General features: G+C 43.9%; 1 protein-coding gene across 2 annotated transcripts; it reads left to right on the forward strand.

Moving 5' to 3' along the window:
* Positions 1-1307: 1307 nt before the first annotated feature.
* Positions 1308-22563, forward strand: vaspb (vasodilator stimulated phosphoprotein b). Of its 2 annotated transcripts, XM_079272620.1 has the most exons (14): positions 1308-1776; positions 13579-13750; positions 15680-15860; positions 16534-16600; positions 18068-18195; positions 18427-18737; positions 18986-19113; positions 19284-19335; positions 19496-19523; positions 19639-19678; positions 19901-19957; positions 20532-20604; positions 20972-21029; positions 21135-22563. In XM_079272620.1, the coding sequence occupies exons 1-14, from the start codon at positions 1772-1774 to the stop codon at positions 21167-21169; spliced, it is 1335 nt and encodes a 444-aa protein (XP_079128746.1). In that variant the 5' UTR covers positions 1308-1771; the 3' UTR covers positions 21170-22563. The 2 variants fall into 2 exon arrangements, with proteins under 2 accessions (XP_079128746.1, XP_079128747.1); XM_079272621.1 differs by lacking the exon at positions 19901-19957.
* Positions 22564-22619: the final 56 nt, after the last annotated feature.

Here is a 22619-nt window from a genome sequence, read left to right on the forward strand (position 1 = left end):
ATGGGTGAGATGCTGCCTTCAAGTGCTGTTGGAAATTAGAAAAACCAACCACCAAAGATAAGAACTTTAACACAGTGTATAAATACCACTCTATCTGATTTGCAGTGTTTAGCTGTTCCTAAAATGGTGAGCGAAATGGGGTTCATGTGACCTGTCTGGCATATGTTCAGCATAAAATAATAACCCCCCCCCCCCACCTAAAATACTGAGTTACTCGAGTCCCAAATCACAGGGACAAATTCGTCTTTCTTTTCGTCTTACTTTATTTAATTTTACCCACTGTTTATCTGTTTTATGGCATTTGTATTTTGTTAATAATGATAGGCTCCAGCACTTGGACATCTGGCCCCAAAGCATAGTTTATTTACTTGCTTATTTACATCAGTAGACTACACATGCAATACATTGCCTAAAATACAAGAATATGAAGAACTACTTGATGACTAAATGGGTAATCCGTTCCTCAAAATCTTTACCTCACTTTAACAATTGATGTTAAAGTTATTTAACATTAAAGTATTTCATATCATTATTAAAGTACTTAAAGTATTTTGTTATTATCAGTCATTACTTAAAAGTAGCACCACCTCAATGGTAAACCGCACGCTTACTGAAGTGGAAGTAATAGCAGCTAAATAAAGCAGAAGTGTTCACAAAGTATGGCCCTTGTCTGATCGCCATAGATACATTCATGTGTAAGCATCATGTTATTGTTGCAGCTGTTCATTTGAACTATTTTATGTAGTATTGGCCATTTTAACAATGCACCATAGTTTATACGCTGTTTTATAGGCTATGCAAACTGTTCATCCTCAAAATAATGAGCAACTCTGTCAAATACATGTCAGTAGTAAAAAGGAGTAAAAATCACCTCTATGAAATCTAGACAGAGAACAGGTTTTACAGTTAAAGACCCTTGCACTCTTTTCCCTATTAATATACACTTGACACTTTATATACTTGTATATATACAGTATACTTGTTTTAATATACTCTTGTTTGTTTATTTACCTTTTTTTTTTTTTTTGTAAATTTTAATCTGTTTCTATTTTTAAATCACATCTTGTATTTTGCACTGTGTTGATTGTTTAATGTTATGCACCATCCACCTTATCAAATTCCTTGTATGTCACACATACTTAAATAAAACGGTTCTGAGTCTGATTAAACTAAATTGTACTCATTGGCACAGTGTTCGAGCACATGTTTATGTTACAACTCACACGCCTGAGGCACACGTGAACGCACCGTGGGATTGTAGCTACTTTGAAGCTGGCGGGTTGGGCCAGACTCCAGTGACTCTACAGGGACCGATCGACCGACCGAGTGAGGGAGCGGAGCAAAAGTCTGGCGCAGACACACGAGCTTAAATCTCCAGAAACAGCGCGCTAAACCAACGCAAAGTGTGAAAAGAGAAGTTCAGTTTTTGTGTGCGTGTGCAGACCGCTTCTTCTCCACTTCCCCTGTTTAGTAGAAACCGATGTGTGATCGTGATTGGAGTTGACAAGCCCGCTCCTCCACTAACGTTACTGTATCTACTCCCTCCTCCTCCTCTCCCGCTCCACACAACCAGGAAATCGTCGAGGTGTGCTTTCTTTACACCGCCAGTTGCTACCCCGTTTTGCGGGTGTAGATGCGCCTTTTTTTCCGGCGATTCTTCTCCGTTTTTTAATTTCATTTCACTCGTTTGACTTTTAACGCCGGGGCTTCAGCTCTGAAGTCTGCCAAAACTTAGCCTACGAGGAGAGGATCTCCACTCTTTGGCCGAACAATGAGGTGGGTAAAAGCGGCTCAAATCCCTTCATCTTTCATTGTGTTTCCAAGGCTACATTTTGTGTTTCGGCCACTGGTTTTCACAAAGGCGACCCCGTTCAACCCCTGACCCAATAATAGCCCTTGAACCAGTTTGTTTCCGAAACATTGTATCGTGTTTCTCATTGGTGTCGTTTCGACTACAGGGGCACACTTGCCGCCGTGTAGCAGGTTTGTTTCTAGTGAATAACTTGCTGGTCTGCGTGTCAGAAAGTGTTTCGTGTTAGCGTGGTCCCACTGAAGGTGCAGCCCTGCCCGTGGAAAAGTGTGGCTGCTGAGGTTGTTGAGCCGGTCAGATGACTAAAAAAAACAGGGTTTTTGTATTTGTTTCAAACACTACCATGTTGACTATTTTTGGCCGCAGAAGCTCAGTATTGTTGTGTCTGCAACTAACTCACTATCGTGCAGAAACACCCATGGTATAAAACGTCAAAAGACAGCAGTGTGTTAATAACTAAAGGTCAGAGGTCAGGGTAATTTATAGAACATGTGAAAGGAATTCAGTGTGTTGCTCGAAGGCACTTCAGCATGGTGGACTCTCTGTACAGGCGAGCTCACCCTGCTGCCCATAATGCACTTGCTGTTTATATATCATGTCGCACATTAACCCTCCTCCTCTCCTACTATATTCCCCTCTCTCTGTGTGTGTGAGTGAAGACAGAGGTTTACACCAAATTGTCTCAGTGGAAAGCTCATGTCCACAAATTCCACATCCTGTCACAGCCTGTGCAGTTGGCAATTGCATGCTTTTGAAGCCACCGCTCCTATCTGGGGCTTTGTTGTTTTTTTATTTGTCACATTTAAAACGAGTAGTACTCCTACTTATGTCAAGGAAGGACTTTTTGTCATGTGAAAGCTTGACGGAGCGGTGCAGGGCCGATAACCTGTGTGACTAGTTCTTTATCTCAAGCCTCTTGAGCAGGCCTGTCCTGAAACAATGTTCGGTATCTCAGCTCGACGCACGGGTTGGTCCAGGGTTTGTGTTTGTTTTGCACATACTTTATGCCTGGTAACTTTTGATTACAGCCGGAGGAGGCACTTTAAATCCTGCCACAATCACAGTAATGCATTTAAAAAGTGCCCCCTGCTGATGAGGCCGTTAATTAAGTTAATGCAAGGATCAGCAAAGGTTACCGCGCTAACATACTTTACAGAATACATACCGGTAGGCGGGTTTATATGAAGTTTTAGCTCTCAGAGCAAAATTAATAATATAATTCGTAGAAACGTCAACCATGTTTTGCACAGTTTGCCACAAGTTTGAGAGCAGGATGGATAAAAAATGAGTTTATTTAAATATGTGGTTATTTGATGAAACTACTTGTATTTGGGCAAGTAAAAAAAAAAAAAAAAAAGCCTTTGGGCATGTAGATTGAGACAAGTGTGCCAGAAATCATTAACGTTCAACATTAACGGTAAGATAAGATAAGCAAACTGCTTTGTTGTCATGTTGCTCAGCTGCCCTCAAAAACTACTTCCCCCCCCCCTACCACAAACCGCTGCAGCAACTAGACTGCACCAAAGTATTGGTGTAGAGCATTTTTATCTACATTCAGGGTTCCTCATGCACTTCAAAGTGGCCTCCTCTCTCCGTTGATGGGCGACATCCGTCTTGATAGTTTTAGGTTTTTACTTTTTGCCCCGGATTCTGCCCCTGCTGTCGCTCCATTGTGGCAAAAACGGTCAGTCGCCTTGTATAGTAGTTAAAAGACCGGAATACAGCTCCACTCATTGTCATTTATCCCCGTGGTACGTGAATGCCGACACACAAGTGCAGTCAAAAGTTTGACCCAGTGGAGAAAATGCAGCATCTCATTTGACACGGTATAAAATAGATGCTAAGAAAACACTGCATCAGCGATTCAGGCTATCTTATCCTATTGTTACGTGGCGACAGGAAGTGCATCCCTCCGCATAGTGATTCACTGTTATTGTCAGAGGTGACTCCCACCTTCCTCCCACTCACCAGACGGGGTCTCTGTGACTGAAAGAGACCTGTCCTGTCCGCGGGCTGGAGAGTTGACGCGTGTGTGACGTGAGCAGACAGGTGTAATGCATCTGCTCGCCGCGACTGTTTGCGATCTAAACGAGTTCCCTGTGCTCTGTTTCGAAGCTCCACATGTCTGGAGGCGATGGCAAACCTCCACTCTTCTCCTTACACTCTCTCGCATGAGCTTTTTTTATTGATCAGCCTTAAAAGCAGGGGAATGCCCCCCCCACCCCCACCCCCCCACGTCTCCTTTGTGTCTTGGCTCCGGCTTTTTTTTTCTCCGCCTTGGCAGTAAATGGAAAGGAATGCAGCTCGAACGAGCGGTGTTTTGCAGTTTTGCTGTCATATCCTCCTCTATGAAAATGCTCAACGTCTTGACCTCCTGTCCCAACAAGGCCGGTAGCTGTTATTTCAGGCATTTAGCAATATTATTGCGTACATGTCCATGTAAGGACAACAAGATGAAACTCATTGGTGTTGCGATAGGAGCGCATTCGTGCCACGGTGTTGTGTAATGTTCGTAACAGTGGGTCTGGTGTTGTGCGAGGCTAATTCGTCATGTCTTTACTTGTTTCCAAATTCCTTCGCACACACAGGTTGTCTTTTGAAGTCTGATATCAGTGCCGAGTATAAACAGACTCTCAGCCCGTGTGCTATCAATATTACCCCCTAAAATATTTTAAAAATTCCAAATATGAAGCATAGAATTACTTGTGTACTCTAAAGAACCTCAAATGCCTCGCTGTAGCTATGTTAAACTGCATTGTTCTTGGCAGAAACGCATTTCTTTTTCACCGTCATTGTCTTTGCGAACTGTACCCGAAGACATTCTGCATACCTGTAATTATTGCACTTTCAGTGTGAAACTAAACCGCCTCTTTATAGTCGTTCCTCTCAACCAATGGGCTCCTAATATCACGCTTAACCCCACGCACCAGAAGCAATAACAATTTGAGGTAATTGGGGTGTGCATGTGGGGATTCTTATCTATAACGGTGTTCATTTCATGCGTCATAAAGAGTTGCATATCGACATGCACTTGGACAGTACTGTCACTCTGTTATTGACATGGTCTTGCCTTGTGAGTTGGTCGCCCACAATACACTGCAACCCCCCCTCCCCAGAACCAACTCACCCCTCTGAGTCCTCCCACCTCTTCCACTCATAAATGGGCCATTATGCCGGCGTGCCCCATGGATTAGACACTTTGCTGCAGGAGTTGCTCAACATACAAAACCTACCATTGTCTCCTTGGTGACAAATCCGGTTTCCTCTGTGGTTCTTTAATTGTGCTTCTCTAGGTTGCTGTGTTCTCTGTGAGTGTGGATTTGTTTCTTCTGTGATCACTTCCTTTAGACTTGACCCTAACTAGCTTCTCTGTCCTGTCTCGCCCGTCTTAAGTAGCTGTCTGGGGGCTTGATTTGAAGTTGCATGTCAACAATCTTGATAATCCACAAATTTGTTGGACAAACGTGTTTTTATATCTTTGTATGTATCATAACTTTCAGTTCTGGATTGTTGGTCGGACAAACAAGCAATTTGAAGACCTCGTTTATATTTTCCAGAAAGTCTTCATGGGTAAAACATCCAGATTGGGATGAGTCTGGGTTAAAGCTAATTCAATAAATACAGTACCTGGCAAATCATGGTTCTTCATCAAATGTATGTGAATGTGAAAATCCAGTATGGCTGTAAAGTGGTCCTTATTGACCGGTTTATTACATCCTGAGATATTCAAGTGATGCCTACCGTAAACTCTAAACAGCATGACAAAATCTCTGAATCTTAGTATTGAATATCTACTCAGGATATATATCGTCAATTCGTTTAACCCTGATAAGTAAGTCAGCTTACTAAGGTTTTTGCAGTTAAAGGTTATAAAGATGGCGGCTCACAGAACTTATAATTGCAATCAATTGGCCTGAAACTGATGCTCCCTTCATTAATTCTGACTGACATTTTGTTTATACTTGCTGATTTCCTGTTGTGAGGGAGAATATTTTGCTTGGTTTTGCTCAACTGCCACAACAGAAGCATTGGTAGCGGTTACTAGAAGCAGTTATCTGAGAAATCTGTTGATTTAAGAGTTACAATATCCGTTAGTTGGCATACTGTACAACTGGCTTGATCTCATCCACGGCTGGAGCCTTTGTCTTTGACTTCTATCTCCATCACCGGTGTGAAGTGGAGCAGAACTCGCAGCTCTACAGTGTCCGAATTAAGTTAAAAAGACATCTGTGGTCTTCTTGCGTTAGCCGGACTGAGTGACGTCACCCCGGCCGATGGAGAGCCTGGGTCGAACGGCGTAGTGAAACCAAAGCTTGTTGTGGGCAGAAACGCTGTAGTGATATATCGGACGGTCAGCAGCACTTCTAATGGCCACACGGATGCATCGGGGTCCACTGCTTAATGGAGCGTAATGGATGCCAGTTAGTATAAAAACTGCCTTCTGCTGTCAGACATCTTAAACATTACTATCTTTCAGGTCCTCGGATCTTAACTTCACTTATGTGGGCTGATGGTGATAGACACGGGCTGCATTAGATACAAACAGCATTGGAGGAAATCCAGCAGATTTGCTGTGCAGCAGTTTCCTCACATTATCATCAGGCCCCACTTCCACTCTGCTTTACTGTTTCTAACTGAACAGAAAGGACAGGCGGAAAAGCAGAACCTCAATTTTCCGCATGGGCGATTCTTCTTTCTTTTTTTTGTGCATGATTAGCGACGCATATAATCTTGTTTTCAGAAACAGTTTTTGCTTTCTAGATTCTTCATGAAGGTCCCACTGCGTCTCTGTTAAAGAGTCATCTGTTAAGAAAAGTTAATACTCAACGCTCAGTCAAGAGGGAAGATTCGCCTGAATGTGTCATGGATGTTGTTGTTTTTTGGTACATAGTTTCAGTTAGAAATAAAGGTGTGAATCTTCACTGACCTCAATTCAATTATGATTAACAGATCAACGATGCATCTCAATAATCTGTACGACTGCACATGGAAACTTTTTCAAGAATTAATACAAGCAGTCCCATAAATCTTCATCTTAAACTTTATTTAGAAAGTGCTACAACAGTCGGTATGAAAAGCTGCATCGGTTCAATACCAGTATCTGTGTGAGCCACACCAGCACATAAACAATAGGAAAAAAAACATGCATGCTCGGTGTTCTGTAAGCCTTAGCCTTGGTGAACTGGAGATCAGAGAAGAAGCGAGACAAAGGAGAGAAGAGAAACGAGCATCAAAGACAATAAATGACAGCAAAGCGCATTAAAGACTCCCGCTGAGCTGAAGTGAAACCAAACTACCGGTACTGATGAGCTTCTGTCACCGCATCAATGCTGAGCCCTTCCAGTCCGCATCGAGATGCATCTCAGAATCGAGACATTTCCACACCTCTAGTCAGTCACAGGATAAACATTGCTACTGATTGGCCAGTTTATTTATATATATATATATATTTATTTATTTATTTATTTAGTTAGTTAGTTAGTTATTTATTTCGGTACAGTAGAAAACTATAAATGCCAGAGAAATGTACTTTATTTTAAAATATATTTATTCATGACAACTAACATGAAGTTATTCTTTGACTTTGAACAATGATGGAACTATACCTGAGTGACCCATCTTCTGGGGTGTCTTCTTAGCAACACATAAGCATAAAAAACAAACTGCTCCTTAATGTTATGTAGTATTGTTACTTACATCTTGCAAAAGAGATTTTTAATCTCAATGGGACTACCCGGTTAAATAAAGGTTTTAAAATTCTTAATTTTTTATTTTTTTTATTCAAACGTATTCGGTTCGTCGTGTGTACCGAACCGTGAGCCTCGTACTGCATGTATGCATGCATGCATGCATGCATTCATTGTTTTGTGCTTGCTTAGTGAAAAGGATCAGCTGAGGGTTGCTGAGATATCAAGTATCAGGCCTCATTTGTTTCAGCTTTCACATGTGAGACGAAGAAATGTATCGTGAAGGTCTTTTTAGAGCGCTCAGCCATTGACTTGTTGTTCTGCTGATGGATTCGGCTTCCTTGGTGTAGTGCATTGTGCGGCTATTATCCAAGTAGCCACTATCTGTAAAGTAGACTGACGTCAAAGTCCACACACTCATGCCACTCAATGTCAGTGGGAGGCAGGTAATAATGATCTTTGAGTTGAGACATTTCTTCTCTAATGTGAAGGGAAGACTGTACAAGTCAGGACGGCTGAGGAAGAGGTTTTCCTCACTGGATTGTTCTTCTTCAGAAAAATGGATGCTTCCCTCCTCCTTGGCCCGAGTCGAGGAGGAGGATGTGCTCCAACCTGTAAAAGGAATTGAGCTCAAGAGAGGAGGACAGAGGTGAGACGGTTCCAAATATGGGCATTGAGTGTACCAGTAGTGCAGCCCTCCCCCCCCCCCCCCCCCCCCCGCGCACACACACACACACACTCTCTCAGAAGCAGGAAGGAATTCATCTCCACTCTCGAAGTGGTCACACACAACAAAATGTTCTTTGGCCGAAACGGCTCTTCAACCTTTCCACAATGCTGGATAAACGATGCCAGACAAAGGATGAGTCAGCGTTTATAGAATGCTGAGGGGGGGTTTTTCTTAGTAGAGGAGTTTCAGCTGAAGCTGTCAGACTCCATTTAAACAAAGATATTGAGAAGAAGAGGTGAAGAACGGCTGAGATGGCTTCGATGCCCGTTTCTGTGTGGCTGACTCGTGGAGGCAGAAAGCAGTAGCCCGCAGCCAGTGTGTGTGCTTTAGCAGCATGCTAGGACCTGTGTGAAAAGAAACAGGCGTGAGGAGAACGACAAAGCAAAGGGGGGTGAAGTTTGCAGTGGAATAAGGCAAAGCTCGCCCTAACCAAAGTCTAAAAGCTTATTTAGTCTTTATTTTAATAGTTAGGATGAGATAGGAAAACTACTCGCTGAACAAAAGTCTAAAATATGTTTCATTCAAACCTCAGAAAGTCCTGTTTGCCCCCTGATTAAGTTCTTTCATTTCCTTGTTATATGCGATACCTTTTTTAAACTGTCATGTATTTCATATATGAAACATAAGAATTCTCAGAACTATTTGTGTTTAGATTCCTGGTTGTTTTTTACATTTGAAGAAAAGAAGCTGCATCAAAGGGAAGTTTATTCTTGCCTGGGCGTCGGGCTACACATTAACATTCATGGGACAGCTGGACGGGTACTGCAGTTTGCAGTTTGGGAGCTTATCTTGTACCTGCTTTTACTGTCCATGAATGTCCCTCAATATTGATATGAGATGCAAACAAAAGTTTTCATGAGGTGTATGCTGTGTTCCCAGAGCTCACGTGGGGCTGTTTACATGGCCCGGGGCTGGTTTCAGGACAGCGTACTGTCAGATGACCGGCCAGCGTCAGCAGGCTGTATTGTCTGCTCTTTCCATGTCCGAGTCAGCACCACAGGTCGAGTACTTCACCACCTCGGCCCAGTGTGTGCACAATGAGAAGGCAACCCCCTGATTTCAAAGGACAATTTGGTCTCTTGCAAATATGGAAATAACTATGAAGCACATGTTGTGATGCCACGCTTCATCAACATGCAGCGTGGCTTTCACTATGGTGTATACAGTTGAGCATTCCCACGCAGGCACATGCTGTGTTTTCCCATGATGCCTCTCTGTAACACTTCCTCTTCTCACTTCTCACTTCTGTCTGTTTGTGTTTCTGTCTCAAACGTGACTTTACCTTCACATGTGTCTCATCTCTGGATGTGCTGTGGTAGAAAGTTTCACACTTGTGTGTGAGAATAATTCATTTGCCAGTAAATAGTTTTCCGGTTACCATAACATTCCAAAAGACAGATGAGTTCACCTGTATATTACAACTGGAACAACATTGTTGTTGTACACATGATACAGAGGCATTTAAAGCGGCGCTTGTTTGACTGTCTGCTGTAAAAGTTGATCTCTATTTGCAGAGGCTGTGAAGGAGAGGGAGGAAGTGGTTCGGTTAGACACAGACTATTAAGTGACTTATTGTTAGTCGCCGTCTGGTTTGAATATGACGTCGAACCGTTGGGGAAGAAGAAAGATATCGAATGAATCACTGTTCATCTAAGGTTCACTAATTCAAATATGACACCCGTGTCTCGGCTTATGTTTCACGTTTGGCCTCGAGTCAATGATGAAAGCTGTGAGGAAGCAAACCTTCTGTTGGTGAGACGTATTGTTCGGTCGTTGGGCATGAGTTACTCCTGCAGGTTTCTGTTATCCCTGCTGTCTTTTTTTCTTTTTTTTACCACAGAGAACGAGACTTATTCCTGGAGGGACGACCTGGACATCATTAATAAATGATAGTTGGCTGTAGTTGTGAGGGCGAAAGAAGGCTTTCAAATGGAGGTATCATTCGCTGCTGGAGGAGAAGGAAGTCTGATGAATTAGGAGGGACAGTGCGCCGAGACAAATGATTTTTCTCCACTCGGTGTCGAGACAACACTGTGTTACTTCACTGTCTCTTCAGGGCGGATGACTGTATATCATGTGTGCCATTTATGCTCAGTGAAACAGTCTCATGATACATGTGCTCCTGTACATTTAACTGTATGTTAGGCCTTCTAATCCCTGCACCAAATATAATAATGAACCGTGGAGTCGTGAAGAGACATCTCTCGACCGATAGTGGCATTTGTGTAAAGCATTTGAGTCTGAGAGGATGGTGGGGGAAGTAGAGAAGAGGGGAAGTAGAGAAGAGTGGCAGGGTAGCGTGGTGGGAGGGTCAGGTAAGAGGAGGAGGAAGAAGAAGAGACAGAGCTACTGGGCCTGACTGTACTTGCCAGCACATTTGGGGAAAAGCTCTGAGAGCACAGCCTTATACAGACATTTCCAAAAGAGCGTGTGCCCGGGCTGTGCGCCGCGGCTTCCTGTTAACCCCTGACTGACCGAGAGTGGCTCAGATCCCTCCCAGAGCTTAAGAGAAAACCTCTTAAGCTAACTAAGTGACGCGTTGACTTAGCTCCACAGCCAGCGTCACTGGTGGTCTTCATCCGAGTAAGGACAGGAATAGATAGTTTGTGATCGCGCCTGCTGTCGTTTTATTCCAGTGCTGAAACCCAGTCCAGTCAGATCCAGCTGTGAATCTTCTTCTACCCAGCGGACCGGGTCACCACATGGACACGCGTGCTGGCAGGTTGACGGGTGCCCGTCTTCATGCGCGTGTTTGCCGCACGCTTTTAGCGCCTCGGTGTCCGTAGTTCTATCAATAATGCATCGGCTCACTCCCGGTCTTGCTCCTGAGCCCTGGCTTTCTCTGCCATTAAATATGCATCCGTTTCCCAGTCCGAAGTCTCTGTCCCCCTTCGCAGTTCCGATAAGCCCTCTCTGCCCCGCACATCAACAGCAGGCTGGATGCAGATGATGCAGTGAGATCGGAGAGCGCTGCGGTGTTTAGCCATCCGGCCCGAAGTGATTGATGGCCGTTGATTTAAGGCCAAAGTCAACTTTGAACCCATTTCCAGAGTGCTTTCTCTCCCTTGAATTTGTATTCGTTGTTGTCAAAATGTTAATGTGACTAAGATATTAACAGTAACAGCCCGTTGGGATGTGACTTTGACAGGCCGTGCCAAACAGAGAATCAAAGATCATAATTTTGTGAAAATCCTGTTCCAATATTTTGGCATAAATGCATTCATAGTAAGGAGCCCTTCAACTAGTTTTTTTTTAAATTTATTTATCATTCTTACCAATATGTGAACCAAGCGAGACATTGTAAATTAAAAAAATAAACAAACATATCGGTGCTATTTGGCGTACAAAGTATGTACTGGACTGGAGCATTGTTCTATATTATCCCAAATATTTATTCTTCATTTCTGTAATGCGATGTACCGTACATGCAGGTGCAACATGTCTGCAATGGGCTGAAATCTGCCAATATAGATGCCCAATCAATTTATCTCTCTACCTCATTTAGCATAGACCATTCCTACGTCAACCAGATTCATCCCACATCCCACTACTGTCTGTATTCACACATTTCCTGTGACTTCTAACCTGTCCGTACTGTTGAAGATTAGGTCCCGCCTCATTACATGCCTCTCGACTGAGTGCACAGGGCTTGCCCATGGGCAAGTAAACTCTAATGTTCTGGCAAGGCCTCATGCAGGTGAAAAATGAATGTGATCTCTATTAGGGATCGGCCGATATTCAGTAAACATCTGTGTTGCATTCGGCTGAAGGAGAGCGGGTTAACGTTGGCTGTATGCGGCCAGTATGGCAACGCAGTCCTGTTTGGCTAAGTAACAAGAGATTACAGTAAAACAAGTGTTGCATTGATTTTCATTATGATGCGTTCAAGCTCACCTAAACAAAATGAGTATTGGGCAATGGTAAATTATAACGTGTTCAAATGTAATCTTGTAAAATGTTGTTCCAGGCTTGAAACTTAAATAAATATAGTTGTTTGAAGTAGATATAAAATGGATAATATCAAAGAGGGAATTATGACCTGTTTAACTTCCTAACACTAGGATTATGCATCTGAGATGTATGTTTTGTGCATTAATACATCTCAATAATTGTCCAAAACCGTGTTGTTTGGCAAGTAAAGCATCTCAGCTACTTTTTGACCAATAGAAATGCAGACCCACAAATCACACAAAACTAGTAGTTAAAAAGGTTATCGCTGCCATATGTTTGTCCAAATACACGAATTACAAGTAAAGTGCAAACCGTCTGCAAAAATCTCTCTATCTGCAGTTTGTTAAAAAAAGTTACTGTTAAAATTGTACTAACATTGACTGTGGCACAGTTATTGGACGTGTGGCAAAGATGTTTTGAAGTTCATAGAATACACGTTTCTGTGATTGACAGCAACCCCAGAGCGATCTGCTGTGTTGTGAAATGTCAACTACATTAGGAAAATACCGGACTTGTGCGCGCGTGTGCATATAGATTGTTCAGTCTGAGTCGGTCCTTATTTGGCAGTGCTGGCAACAGGAAGTGGGTTGTGGCTTTGGTGCTGTGTCACTAGAAGGAGCAGATTGTATCGGAGGCGAGACAGATGGGGGGAGAGGGGGGAAGACATGGATTAGGGGACTATGGTTAGAGATCAGGGGGCAAATGAGGAGAGGAAGGGGAGGCTTGGTAAAAAAAAAAAGATATATAATTGTAATTGACAGCCATATTTGTTACTGTGTCTGTGTTCTCCTCTGCCTTCGGTTGTTGTTCCAATGAGTTTATAACTCGTCCTGTGTTTAGGCTGTGGTTGTGGTGTAGGATTATTTGTGGTATTCTCTTATACAATGAACGATTAAAGTTCTCTTTAGATCTCGGTGTCTGAAATGCAAATACGCGTTTTGTCACTGATCAAACGGCACACGTCTTCTTGCAAAGTGTGTGGAGGTGGAGGTTGATGCAGAGCAGGTGGGAGATTGCAGCGCCTCGTCTCTTTGTCGGAGCTCCGCACAACTTCCCGTCTTTGTCGGCCTCCATTGTTGTCTCGCCTTCCATCTTGTTTGGCATCGAGCTAATCTCTTTCTCCTCTCAAATCAGCACTTCTCTGCACTCCGTCTCTTTGTCTTTCACCTTGCTTTGACATATCGGGTAGAACATGGGTAGAGGAGGTCCTAACCTTTGGCCCATCCGGAGAGTTTTTTTTTTTAGCAGTTGCCAGCACAAAAGTGATGTTTTGTGTTGTGTCGGCTTTGACAAGCAAACAAAATGACGCACGTCTCAGAACCTTCATACCCCTTAAAGTCATCTCAACGTTTCTTGATTGTAATGAATGTTGTCTTCCTGTCCTGCTCTCTGTCTCTCAGTGAGTCGAGTATTTGCCAGGCTCGGGCCACTGTGATGATCTACGACGATGGCAATAAGAAGTGGCTGCCGGCGGGCGCTGGAGCGCAGGCCTTCAGCCGAGTCCAGATCTATCACAACCCTTCCACCAATGCCTTCAGGATAGTGGGACGCAAGATGCAGCCGGACCAGCAGGTACATCTGCTAGCTTGAAGTATGAGTGTATGTAGTTGTGTGTGTAGCTCATCCTTCTGTGTCCGTCATGTGGCTCGTGGGCGTCTGTTGTCTACTGTGAGGGCCTCAGGGTGTATGAATAAGCAGGCAAGTGTGAGACGGTCTATCTTTGTACGTGCCCGTTCATTCACATTATCGCCATATAGAGAACATTTACTGTACGTACTGCGATCATTTCATCATTGTCAATCGCTCCAGGACTTTATTGCTTATTTTAATTGCTTTTATTTTGTCAATTAGTTACTTTGCATATATGACGGCCTGGACCGCGTCCCAGCTAAATATTTAGAGCAGCTCTAATATATCACACACATCTGGTGACGTGCTGAACTATCACGCCAGAGTTTACTGTTTCACAGTTTCAGCAGAGGCAAGAGTGCATCACGTCTACGGGTATATTTCATTTAGTTTGATTGTTAATCTTGATGTAAGGAGAGTGAGAGCGGCTGCAATCTGTTGTGTAGCAGTAGTTACTGTCTTGTGTTTTTGGAATAAGAGAGCCATTATACATTGTATATATATCAAGATGATGTTAGTTATGTTGCCCAGCCCCACGACACAGAATATGTTTGATAGTCAGCCTTGAATTAGCCTCTTAAGCATGCACACATCATGTGTTGGGTTTTGTCCTTTATTTTTTAGTCTAACCTAAAGCTGAACATGTGGTGTTCATTTTGGGCATGATGTGTGCTTAGTGAGAAGAGAGATTGTTCTTCGGACGTGACAATCTACAGGCATGTTGGAAAAGGAGAACAAAGAGGGTTTCCTTGTCGTTATCACCAGATTCTGACTCGCCAGATAAAGGTGCGCAGACTCCAAGTGAAAGCGCCGGCTGAACTGAGTTTGGGCGGCTCTATTCTCAACTACGCCCCTCTCTCTCTCCCTGCTGCCTCGGTGTCGCTCTCCTTCTTTAAACATTCAGGACTCCAAAGTGTTCCCCAGAGACGGCTCTTAAAGTGGATGATGTTTCCTGGGATAGTTAACCAGTTCAACCATTTCCTGTGACAATTTAGGAATGACGCCTGACATCCAATGAGGACTCTATATTTGTGTCTAATGGAGACATACAATGTGGTTTCGGATGGTGCTGGATGAGATCACAGGGGAAGCCAATGAGAGAGAATATAGCGTGGCTGTGTTGTCTCTCTCCTTCCATGTTCCCTAATGTTCTCTCTCGGCTCTGCCTGCATGTAGAGTCACTTTTAGTTGTTCTTACGCTCGTCTTTTCAATTTGCTGTGTGCGTCCCAGCCTAAATGTATGATTAAACTTCATTGAAAGTGAAACTGTGGTGTTATTGTTTTTCTGTAGCCATTCAGGCTATTTAAACATGCTGCTTTCTTTCACTGAAAACAGGAAATAGAATCTCCCACAGTTCATCCTTATTTTAGTTTCTGGTCATCCTCAGCCTGCCCCTCTTGCCTTTCTGACAGGATTGTGGAGAGTTTAGGAATGCCACACTGTCTGCAGTGGCAGCTGAACTTGCGACCCTGTTTTTAGTGCATGTTGCTCGCTACGATATTTACCCTGACGGGGTCTCCTCTCCTCCTCTCTGCTCTGTGGAATCCAGAGGCTGTTAAACAAATAGTGAAATGGCGCGTCAGCACATTCAGGCAACGCTCAAACCCGGAACATTTTTCCCCTTGTGGTTCATAGGCTTCACGCCACCTGCTGGGTGGACTATAAACCAGGATAATCCAACCAAAATAAAGCAGACAGTTTGATTGGGGGGGGGGGGATTTGTTGTTGTTGTTTTTCTAGGAAGCTTCTAGAAACTATCCTTTTATTTCTTCGTGCCATTTGTTTGAATGTGGACAAAAAGGCTAATTTGACCTCACCATTGCTACCAAAAAGAATCCGTGTGTCGATCATCTGTCCTCTTCCCTCCCCAGGTGGTAATAAACTGTCCCATTGTGAAAGGTCTCAAGTACAACCAGGCCACAAACAATTTCCACCAGTGGCGGGATGCCCGGCAGGTGTGGGGGCTCAACTTTGGCAGCAAAGAGGACGCGAATCTTTTTGCCAATGGCATGGCTCATGCTCTGGAGGTGCTCACCTCCATGGCAGATGCAGGTAAATGAGTTCGCACTAGATTCACAGTTCCATCAGAATCCGAAGCTGATTGAGATTCAACTTCAAGTCCATGAAAGGGGAAATGAAACGGTACCAGGAATAGAAAATGCTTCTCTTTTTTTATTATTATGCTGCAAATCCGTTTGGTCTCAACTAATATAGATTAAATCTCGTCCATAATTATTCCGCCCTAATCCATGTCTCAGCTATAGGAAGCTTATTCCAATAGTTTTTTCCAAAAACGTAATGAGAACAGGTATGTCATTTTAGTCTGTTTGTTTGCACCAGCTGGCTGTTTAGATCCAATCTGATCCTTTACGTGTTTTTGATTTGTTTAACCGTGAACTAAATGGAAGAAATGCTGCATTTTAAGAGTTCTCAACCCAACCGCAATGAATGACCTTAAAATATATTAAAGGTACAGCGCCCTTGTTGGTCCCTCTGTAGTATCATGTCTGTCTCCACCATACTCAGACTTTGCATGCTCAGCTGCCTGGGTAGAAACGGTGTGTACACCAATAAAAGCACATAAACGGTTGGATACCATTCAAAGAGCGTCATCGAATACAAATCACAAATTGTTGAAGTGTTTAAAATTCACAGCAATGTCAGCATGTTCTTTAATCTTGTTTATTTTCATCAGCAATGTTTTTTCTGTGTTGTGTTTCGGCAGGCTATTCAACCCTCCCCCGCCCAGTGTCAAATGGACCTACTCCAGAAGAGCTTGAACAACAGAGAAGGTGCCTTCAGGCTTCCTCTAAATGGAGCCTGCCTTTATTTTACCGTGCTGATTATAATAAACCGCTGGCCACATTTTATTAGAAATCCACTTGGATGTCTTCTGGGCCTGATTCAGCAAAAAGAAAATGAATGTATCCAGCTTTTAACCCTGACAACATGGCCAGGTTTCTTCTAGGTTTGCAGAGAGATGAACAATGGCAATATTTGTTTTATAAAGTCGATCGTCGATTTTCTTTTGAAGCAAGTCGTTGTGTGTCCTGTAAGGCCATGTGAAGTGTCTGTTTCTAACAGAAGCAAACTATCCTCTGGGTCTAGTTGCATAACATCCAACAGCAAGTAAAGCTGTCTTGGCTTTGGAGCAGTCCTGTTTGCACACACGCATACATAGAGGATTTGATGGCATTAGACAGACAGTGCTAAACCCTCTGTCAGCCCCTGTGGGTTAAAGGTTAAAAAGACAGCAAGGCGGACACCTCGCATCAACCTTCACCGTCTCTCCGGCCATCTAGCTGTGTCTCCCGCGAGACCCGACGCGGTGTCACCGTTCATGCCTCGGCATTACCCTTTTAATCCCATTTCGACTAAAAGGTAATATGTTGCCCAGTAGGGGAGGCTTTGTGATTGGCTAGAGAGACTGTCTGTCAACTTCCAAGCTGTCCCAGTGGTTGATGACGTACTGTAGCTTAGGGAGCCTTTGAAAAGCCCTTTTTGAAATCCAGCATGGATGCAGGTGTTGGTGGATATAATTTGCATTGATGCCTTTAGGTCTGATGAACGTAGATTCACGATATTATTCACCATTGTCGAATGGCTGTCGCAAAAACAATCTGAAAAACATAAGGACGTCATCTCCCTTCCCCCCTTTCCTGGGCACTCTGCCTAAGTGGATCAGCTGTGCTTTAAATCACAGCGACTCTCGCATTGTGTGTGTGTGTGTGTGTGTGTGTGTGCACGTACACATTTTTGAGTTGGGTGCACATTGTACGTGTGCTCTTCAGTAAACAGCTGTTGTGAGTGGCAGATGTGATGAGGGAGAGGGGAGGGAGCAGTAGTGAATCGGGCCACCGTGTCCAGCTGTGGACTTTTCATTGGAAGGCTAATCAGAAGCTACGAAATCACCTCTCATTCTTCTACAGATGCCGGTGTATTGAAAACAAATCCCCATTATAGCTCTTCACACCAGTGCCAAAAACTATAATTAGACGGGAGTTGTTTGAACACAATGGCTGTTGCATTCATAATCAAATAATTTGGATGTTTACACATGAATTGGGAATGGCTGAGAGCCGGCACGGCCCATCATGTCCCCTTTGCGCTCTTACTATCTGCTCGATCTCATGGTTAGTCCAATCACAACACCCAAATTGAATATGGCAACTTACCGCTTTGTTTATCTGTCCTGTTCGTCCACTGATTTATTTTGCTTGCATATATTTGCCGCTGACAGATGTTTGTTTTGTGCGTAGGCTGGAGCAGCAGAAGCTGGAACAGCAGGAACGAGAGCGCCAGGAGAGAGAGCGCCAGGAGAGAGAGAGACAGGAGCGGGAGAGACAGGAAAGAGAGAGACTGGAGAGAGAGAGACAAGCTGCTGCAGGTCAGGAAGCACCTGGGCTGGTCAACACAACTCCACCTCACTCCAATATAGTTCAGTCTTAGACTTTCATGAAGTGGACACCGTTTCTTAAGGCCTCCACCGCACACATTGCATTAACAGGCGTTACAGGCCCCTTGCATACTGTGCGTCTTATATATCTTGGGCACACATTTTTTAGCATGTCAAATATAGTTTGGGAATGCTGACTGATGGTGCCGTTCTGTGTTTTAGTCTCTCTTCCTCCACCTCCACCGCTGGCCACTGGAGGCCCTCCTCCTCCACCGGGCCCTCCACCACCCCCTGGTCCTCCACCACCCCCTGGCCCTCCTCCGTCTATTGGCGTCCCTCCCCCGCCTGGACCACCACCTCCGCCGGCCCCGCCCCTGCCCTCCCTCGGAGGAGGAGGAGGAGGAGGAGGAGGAGGAGGTGGCAATAGTGGTGGTGGAGGAGGAGGAGGAGATGGTGATGGTGATGGCGGGGGATTTGGAGGAGGGGGCTTGGCGGCTGCCATAGCAGGAGCTAAACTCCGCAAAGTATCAAAGGTGAGTCAATGATCCTTTTGACAGTCCCGTTGCTTTGTAACTGCTTTTAAAGGAAGGTGAGCTGGACTCTAGTTGAATCCATTATGTGCTTCTCTAATAACACAAATAGAATGCTGCTGCTGTATTGATCCATTGCTCCTGCTGGTGTAGCTATGAAACCTGCATCCGTCAGTGTTTATTGAGTCATCGTGCCTACACAGTATGTCTGCTGAACTCTTCTGTATCTTTTTGCTATTTGCTGCCCTCAGCAGGAGGACGGAGCTCCTGCAACACAAATAGGCAGAGCCGACCCCAGCCGCAGCAGCACCTCCTCTGGCGGAGGAGGTGGAGGTGGAGGGGGTTTGATGGGTGAAATGAGTGCCATCTTGGCACGAAGGTGTGTGTGTGTGTGTGTGACATCACAAGTTTGAAGTCAGATAAAATATACAGTGCCCGCCCTCAACTAAACAAGGCGTAGCTACTTCTGGTTTTATTTCTACTTTGACTAATTTGCCCATCTATTGAAGTGTACATGGTGTAACTGAAAGTGATTCCTCTTCACATCAGGAGAAAAGCTACAGACACAGTAGAGAAGCCCGCTGTGAAGCCACAAGAGAATGTAAGAGTCTGCTGTTTGTCACATTATTTTTTTGTTAATGCTGCAAAGCATATGAAACAAGTGTCTGCATATGTGGTTGATGGTTATAAAATAGAAGCAGGTTGTTAATGACTCACTCTTACAAGGTTTCTGTCTGTTTTTTTTTTTTTTTTAAATACAGGATGATTCAGAGCCACAAGGTCAAGGCGGTGAGAACTGAACAATTTCATCTGTTGCATGCCACCTACACTCAATCTGATATTAATTTTACTGAGTACAAAGTAAACGTCAACAACTGATATTTTCATACATTTTCCTGCTCAGACACCCTGAGAAGACCGTGGGAGAAATCAACTATGACCAGGTAATCCAGGATTCAGTTACTTCCATGCTGCTGTCGTCAATAAATCTCTCCCCCCCCCCCCCCCCCCCAGGTGTTGGTGTCTCGTGTTAAAACTCACCCAAAGAGTAGTTCTCCATCAGTGCGAGTGTGGTTGTGTGAACATGTGTGCGTCATTGTTTGCCCGTGTGCGAATGTCTCCCATTTCCATTCTAAGAGGAAGGTGTGTGTGTGTCTCACTAACAGGAATAACTCCATCCCCAAGAGCATGGACTCCACCCCCTCATTGTCCCAAGGGTTCAGGTATACATGCTGCCCCGATCACTCATGACCTTAGTTCCCCTTTTCTCTTCCTCTTCAGAGTTAGAGCAGCACCGCTGCACACCTACGTACTGCTGTAGCATATTGTACAGTCGATAGCAGCACCATCTAATGGATCAGAGAATGGCATGCACCCAAGGGACTTGTAGGCGTAGCAGCCGGGTGTGTTACCTCCGTAAACTGAATGAGATAGAAGCCCGACAGTGTGGCCGATGCTTATTTTTCGATGTCACTTCTGCGCACTGGTGTCGATGCTGTCCTCTCGTGTTGAACTTAACATCAGCGTTAATATCTGAATTATTGGTGTCCTTAAGGTTGACATCACTTCAGAAAGGTAATTATTAGATATGTTGACCCTCATTGCATCGTTGGGTGTGTGGACGTTTCTGCAACTTTCTACTGACTTCCTTCATCCCTCTGGTGCTGCTACTGGTGATGTGCTAGATTGACAGTTGGCTCGTCACTGCAGTGCCGTGGACCTTCTTGGCTTTTTTTTTTTTTTCTTCTGAAAAACAAAGCAGTTGTCTGTATTTGTCTGCTTCTTGTCTTCTTCCAGGCCGAAGCCTGCAAGCAACAACGGCAATGATACAGGTGTCATGGATGACTCGGATTTAGAGAAAATGAAACAGGTGAATTTCTCATCAGCCCAGCGACATCAATTTTCAGTTAATAGAGCGGAACGTGAATTAGTGAGATTACATGCTTTCTCCAGTAAGATGATTTTGTCATTATGCTCCAACACACACACACCAAAATAAAAACGTCAGGACCAATGCAGTGTCTTCTATCACAATACAGTTAAAAATAAGAACGCCATACTTTTGATGTCGGGGTAGGAAATAAATGTGATTACAGACCTGCAGCGTGTACATGGATTCACAGTAACCAGGTTATCACAGTAACCCTGTTTCTTCTGAGTAACCTGGTTACTTGTAGTACGAGTGTTTAACTATCATCCCATGACTGACGATCTGTTTGTCAATCAATATTCTGCAGGAGATCCTGGAAGAGGTGCGTAAAGAACTGCAAAAGGTTAAGGAGGAAATTATTGGAGGTGAGATTTCTTTGTACTCTCTTAAAAAAACGCTGAACATTTCAGTTTTGCTTTCCACAGTATTTCGGTGTATGTGACGCTTGTTTCCTCTCTGCTCTTCCACAGCCTTTGTTCAGGAGCTGCAAAAGAGAAGCACATAGTTCTGCTGAGTGTCAGGTGTAACGGAGGGATGCGATCGATGGAGGTGGTCGAGGACTGTTGGGACCTCTCCTCTGCTGTGTCCTCCCATGTAGCCCAGGGATTTTTCTTTTTCTCCTACACATTTTCTCTTTTCTTTCTCTCACACAAACGCATGTGAGCATACTTGCTTATGTGTCCATCATGCTTATTCACTTCATGTAAATGGTAACCCTCCCCCCCATGCCATCCGGCACGTTTGATGGTCACTCCCCAACACTGCGACGGTGAACCCATCTATCCGATCTCTCCCCCTGTTCATTCATCCTGTCCCCCTGTGTCCTCTGTTCTGTTCATCTGAACCATTTCAGAGCACATAGCTACAGCCACAGTTGTTCTTCCAATTCGTCATCATGTACACTCATCATATCCCTCTTTTCTGCAGAAATCCTGCTACTTGTGTCTTCTCCCTTCTATCAGATGCACCATTTACTGATAGAGCAGTATTCAGGGACAATGTATTAGTCACATTTTTACTGTAATAGCGAGATGCTGGCATGCTGGGATCCTTTTCCTGTCTTTCGCAACACTGCCACAGATAGTTGAGTTTAGACATCTGCCAGTAGGTTGTTGTCTCTAATGGTAGTTGGAGGTGGAAAAACAATAATAATCAAGGATGGATCGGAGACCCCAACGGCCCCCCCCGACTACTGCAGTGTCGCTCCGTCAAGTGGACTTTCAGCTCCTGCGTCAATGGCTAAGAACTAAAACAGCACAACACAAGCCTTCACTGCTGCAAGATGGAGACGTTAGCGGAAGAGGAGACAAGCAAAGGGAATCTGATGGACAACCTGAGTGCTGTGAAAGAGTGTGTTGTAGTTTTATGATGTGTGGGAAATGTTTTCTCTTTGCATTGCACTTGTTCCAGGGAAAGTGTGTCTGTGTGCCACACTGCTGTGACAGACTATTCCCTCTCACTCAACATGAGATATTTGTTGGCCAGTGCAGTGCTCCTCCACTGTGCTTCCGCTAGTTCATTTCTTCCATTCTAGCTGTTTTCTAACCTTGAAACATGAAAAATGGCCATGATGAGGTCAATTAGTTTGGCCATGACCAACTGCCTTGAGAATAAATATATAAATATATATATATATATAAGGAAAATATATATTTGTGTTGAGGGAAAATGTCAGCAAAAATTAAATGGTGTTTCTATTTTAATCGAAATGACTGGTGAATGGGGATTATGTTTTCCTTTTTTTTTTTCAATGATTGTTTTCTTATTAAATGTTATTTTGGGTTTCCTGTTTCTTTTTTCTAATAGTCTAGGCTTTTTACACTGAAATAATAAGAAAACAGCTTAGACACTGGATTAGAAACGCCTTTATAGTCGAATACAGCTGCTTCTTGAAATGCATTACTTTGTCTCGAGTCATCTTTTCTTGGAATTCAGACGAATGAAATTTTGCACAA

The sequence above is a fragment of the Melanostigma gelatinosum genome (genome assembly GCF_949748355.1).
Source record: "Melanostigma gelatinosum genome assembly, chromosome: 7".
Lineage (NCBI taxonomy): Eukaryota > Metazoa > Chordata > Actinopteri > Perciformes > Zoarcidae > Melanostigma > Melanostigma gelatinosum.

What these genes read in the sequence shown, in the direction of transcription:
- vaspb (XM_079272620.1), top strand. An exon ending in AACTCCGCAAAGTATCAAAG is followed by an intron (nt 18,738 to 18,985) that starts GTGAGTCAATGA and finishes TGCTGCCCTCAG; the next exon opens with CAGGAGGACGGAGCTCCTGC. An exon ending in GAGAAATCAACTATGACCAG is followed by an intron (nt 19,679 to 19,900) that starts GTAATCCAGGAT and finishes TCTCACTAACAG; the next exon opens with GAATAACTCCATCCCCAAGA.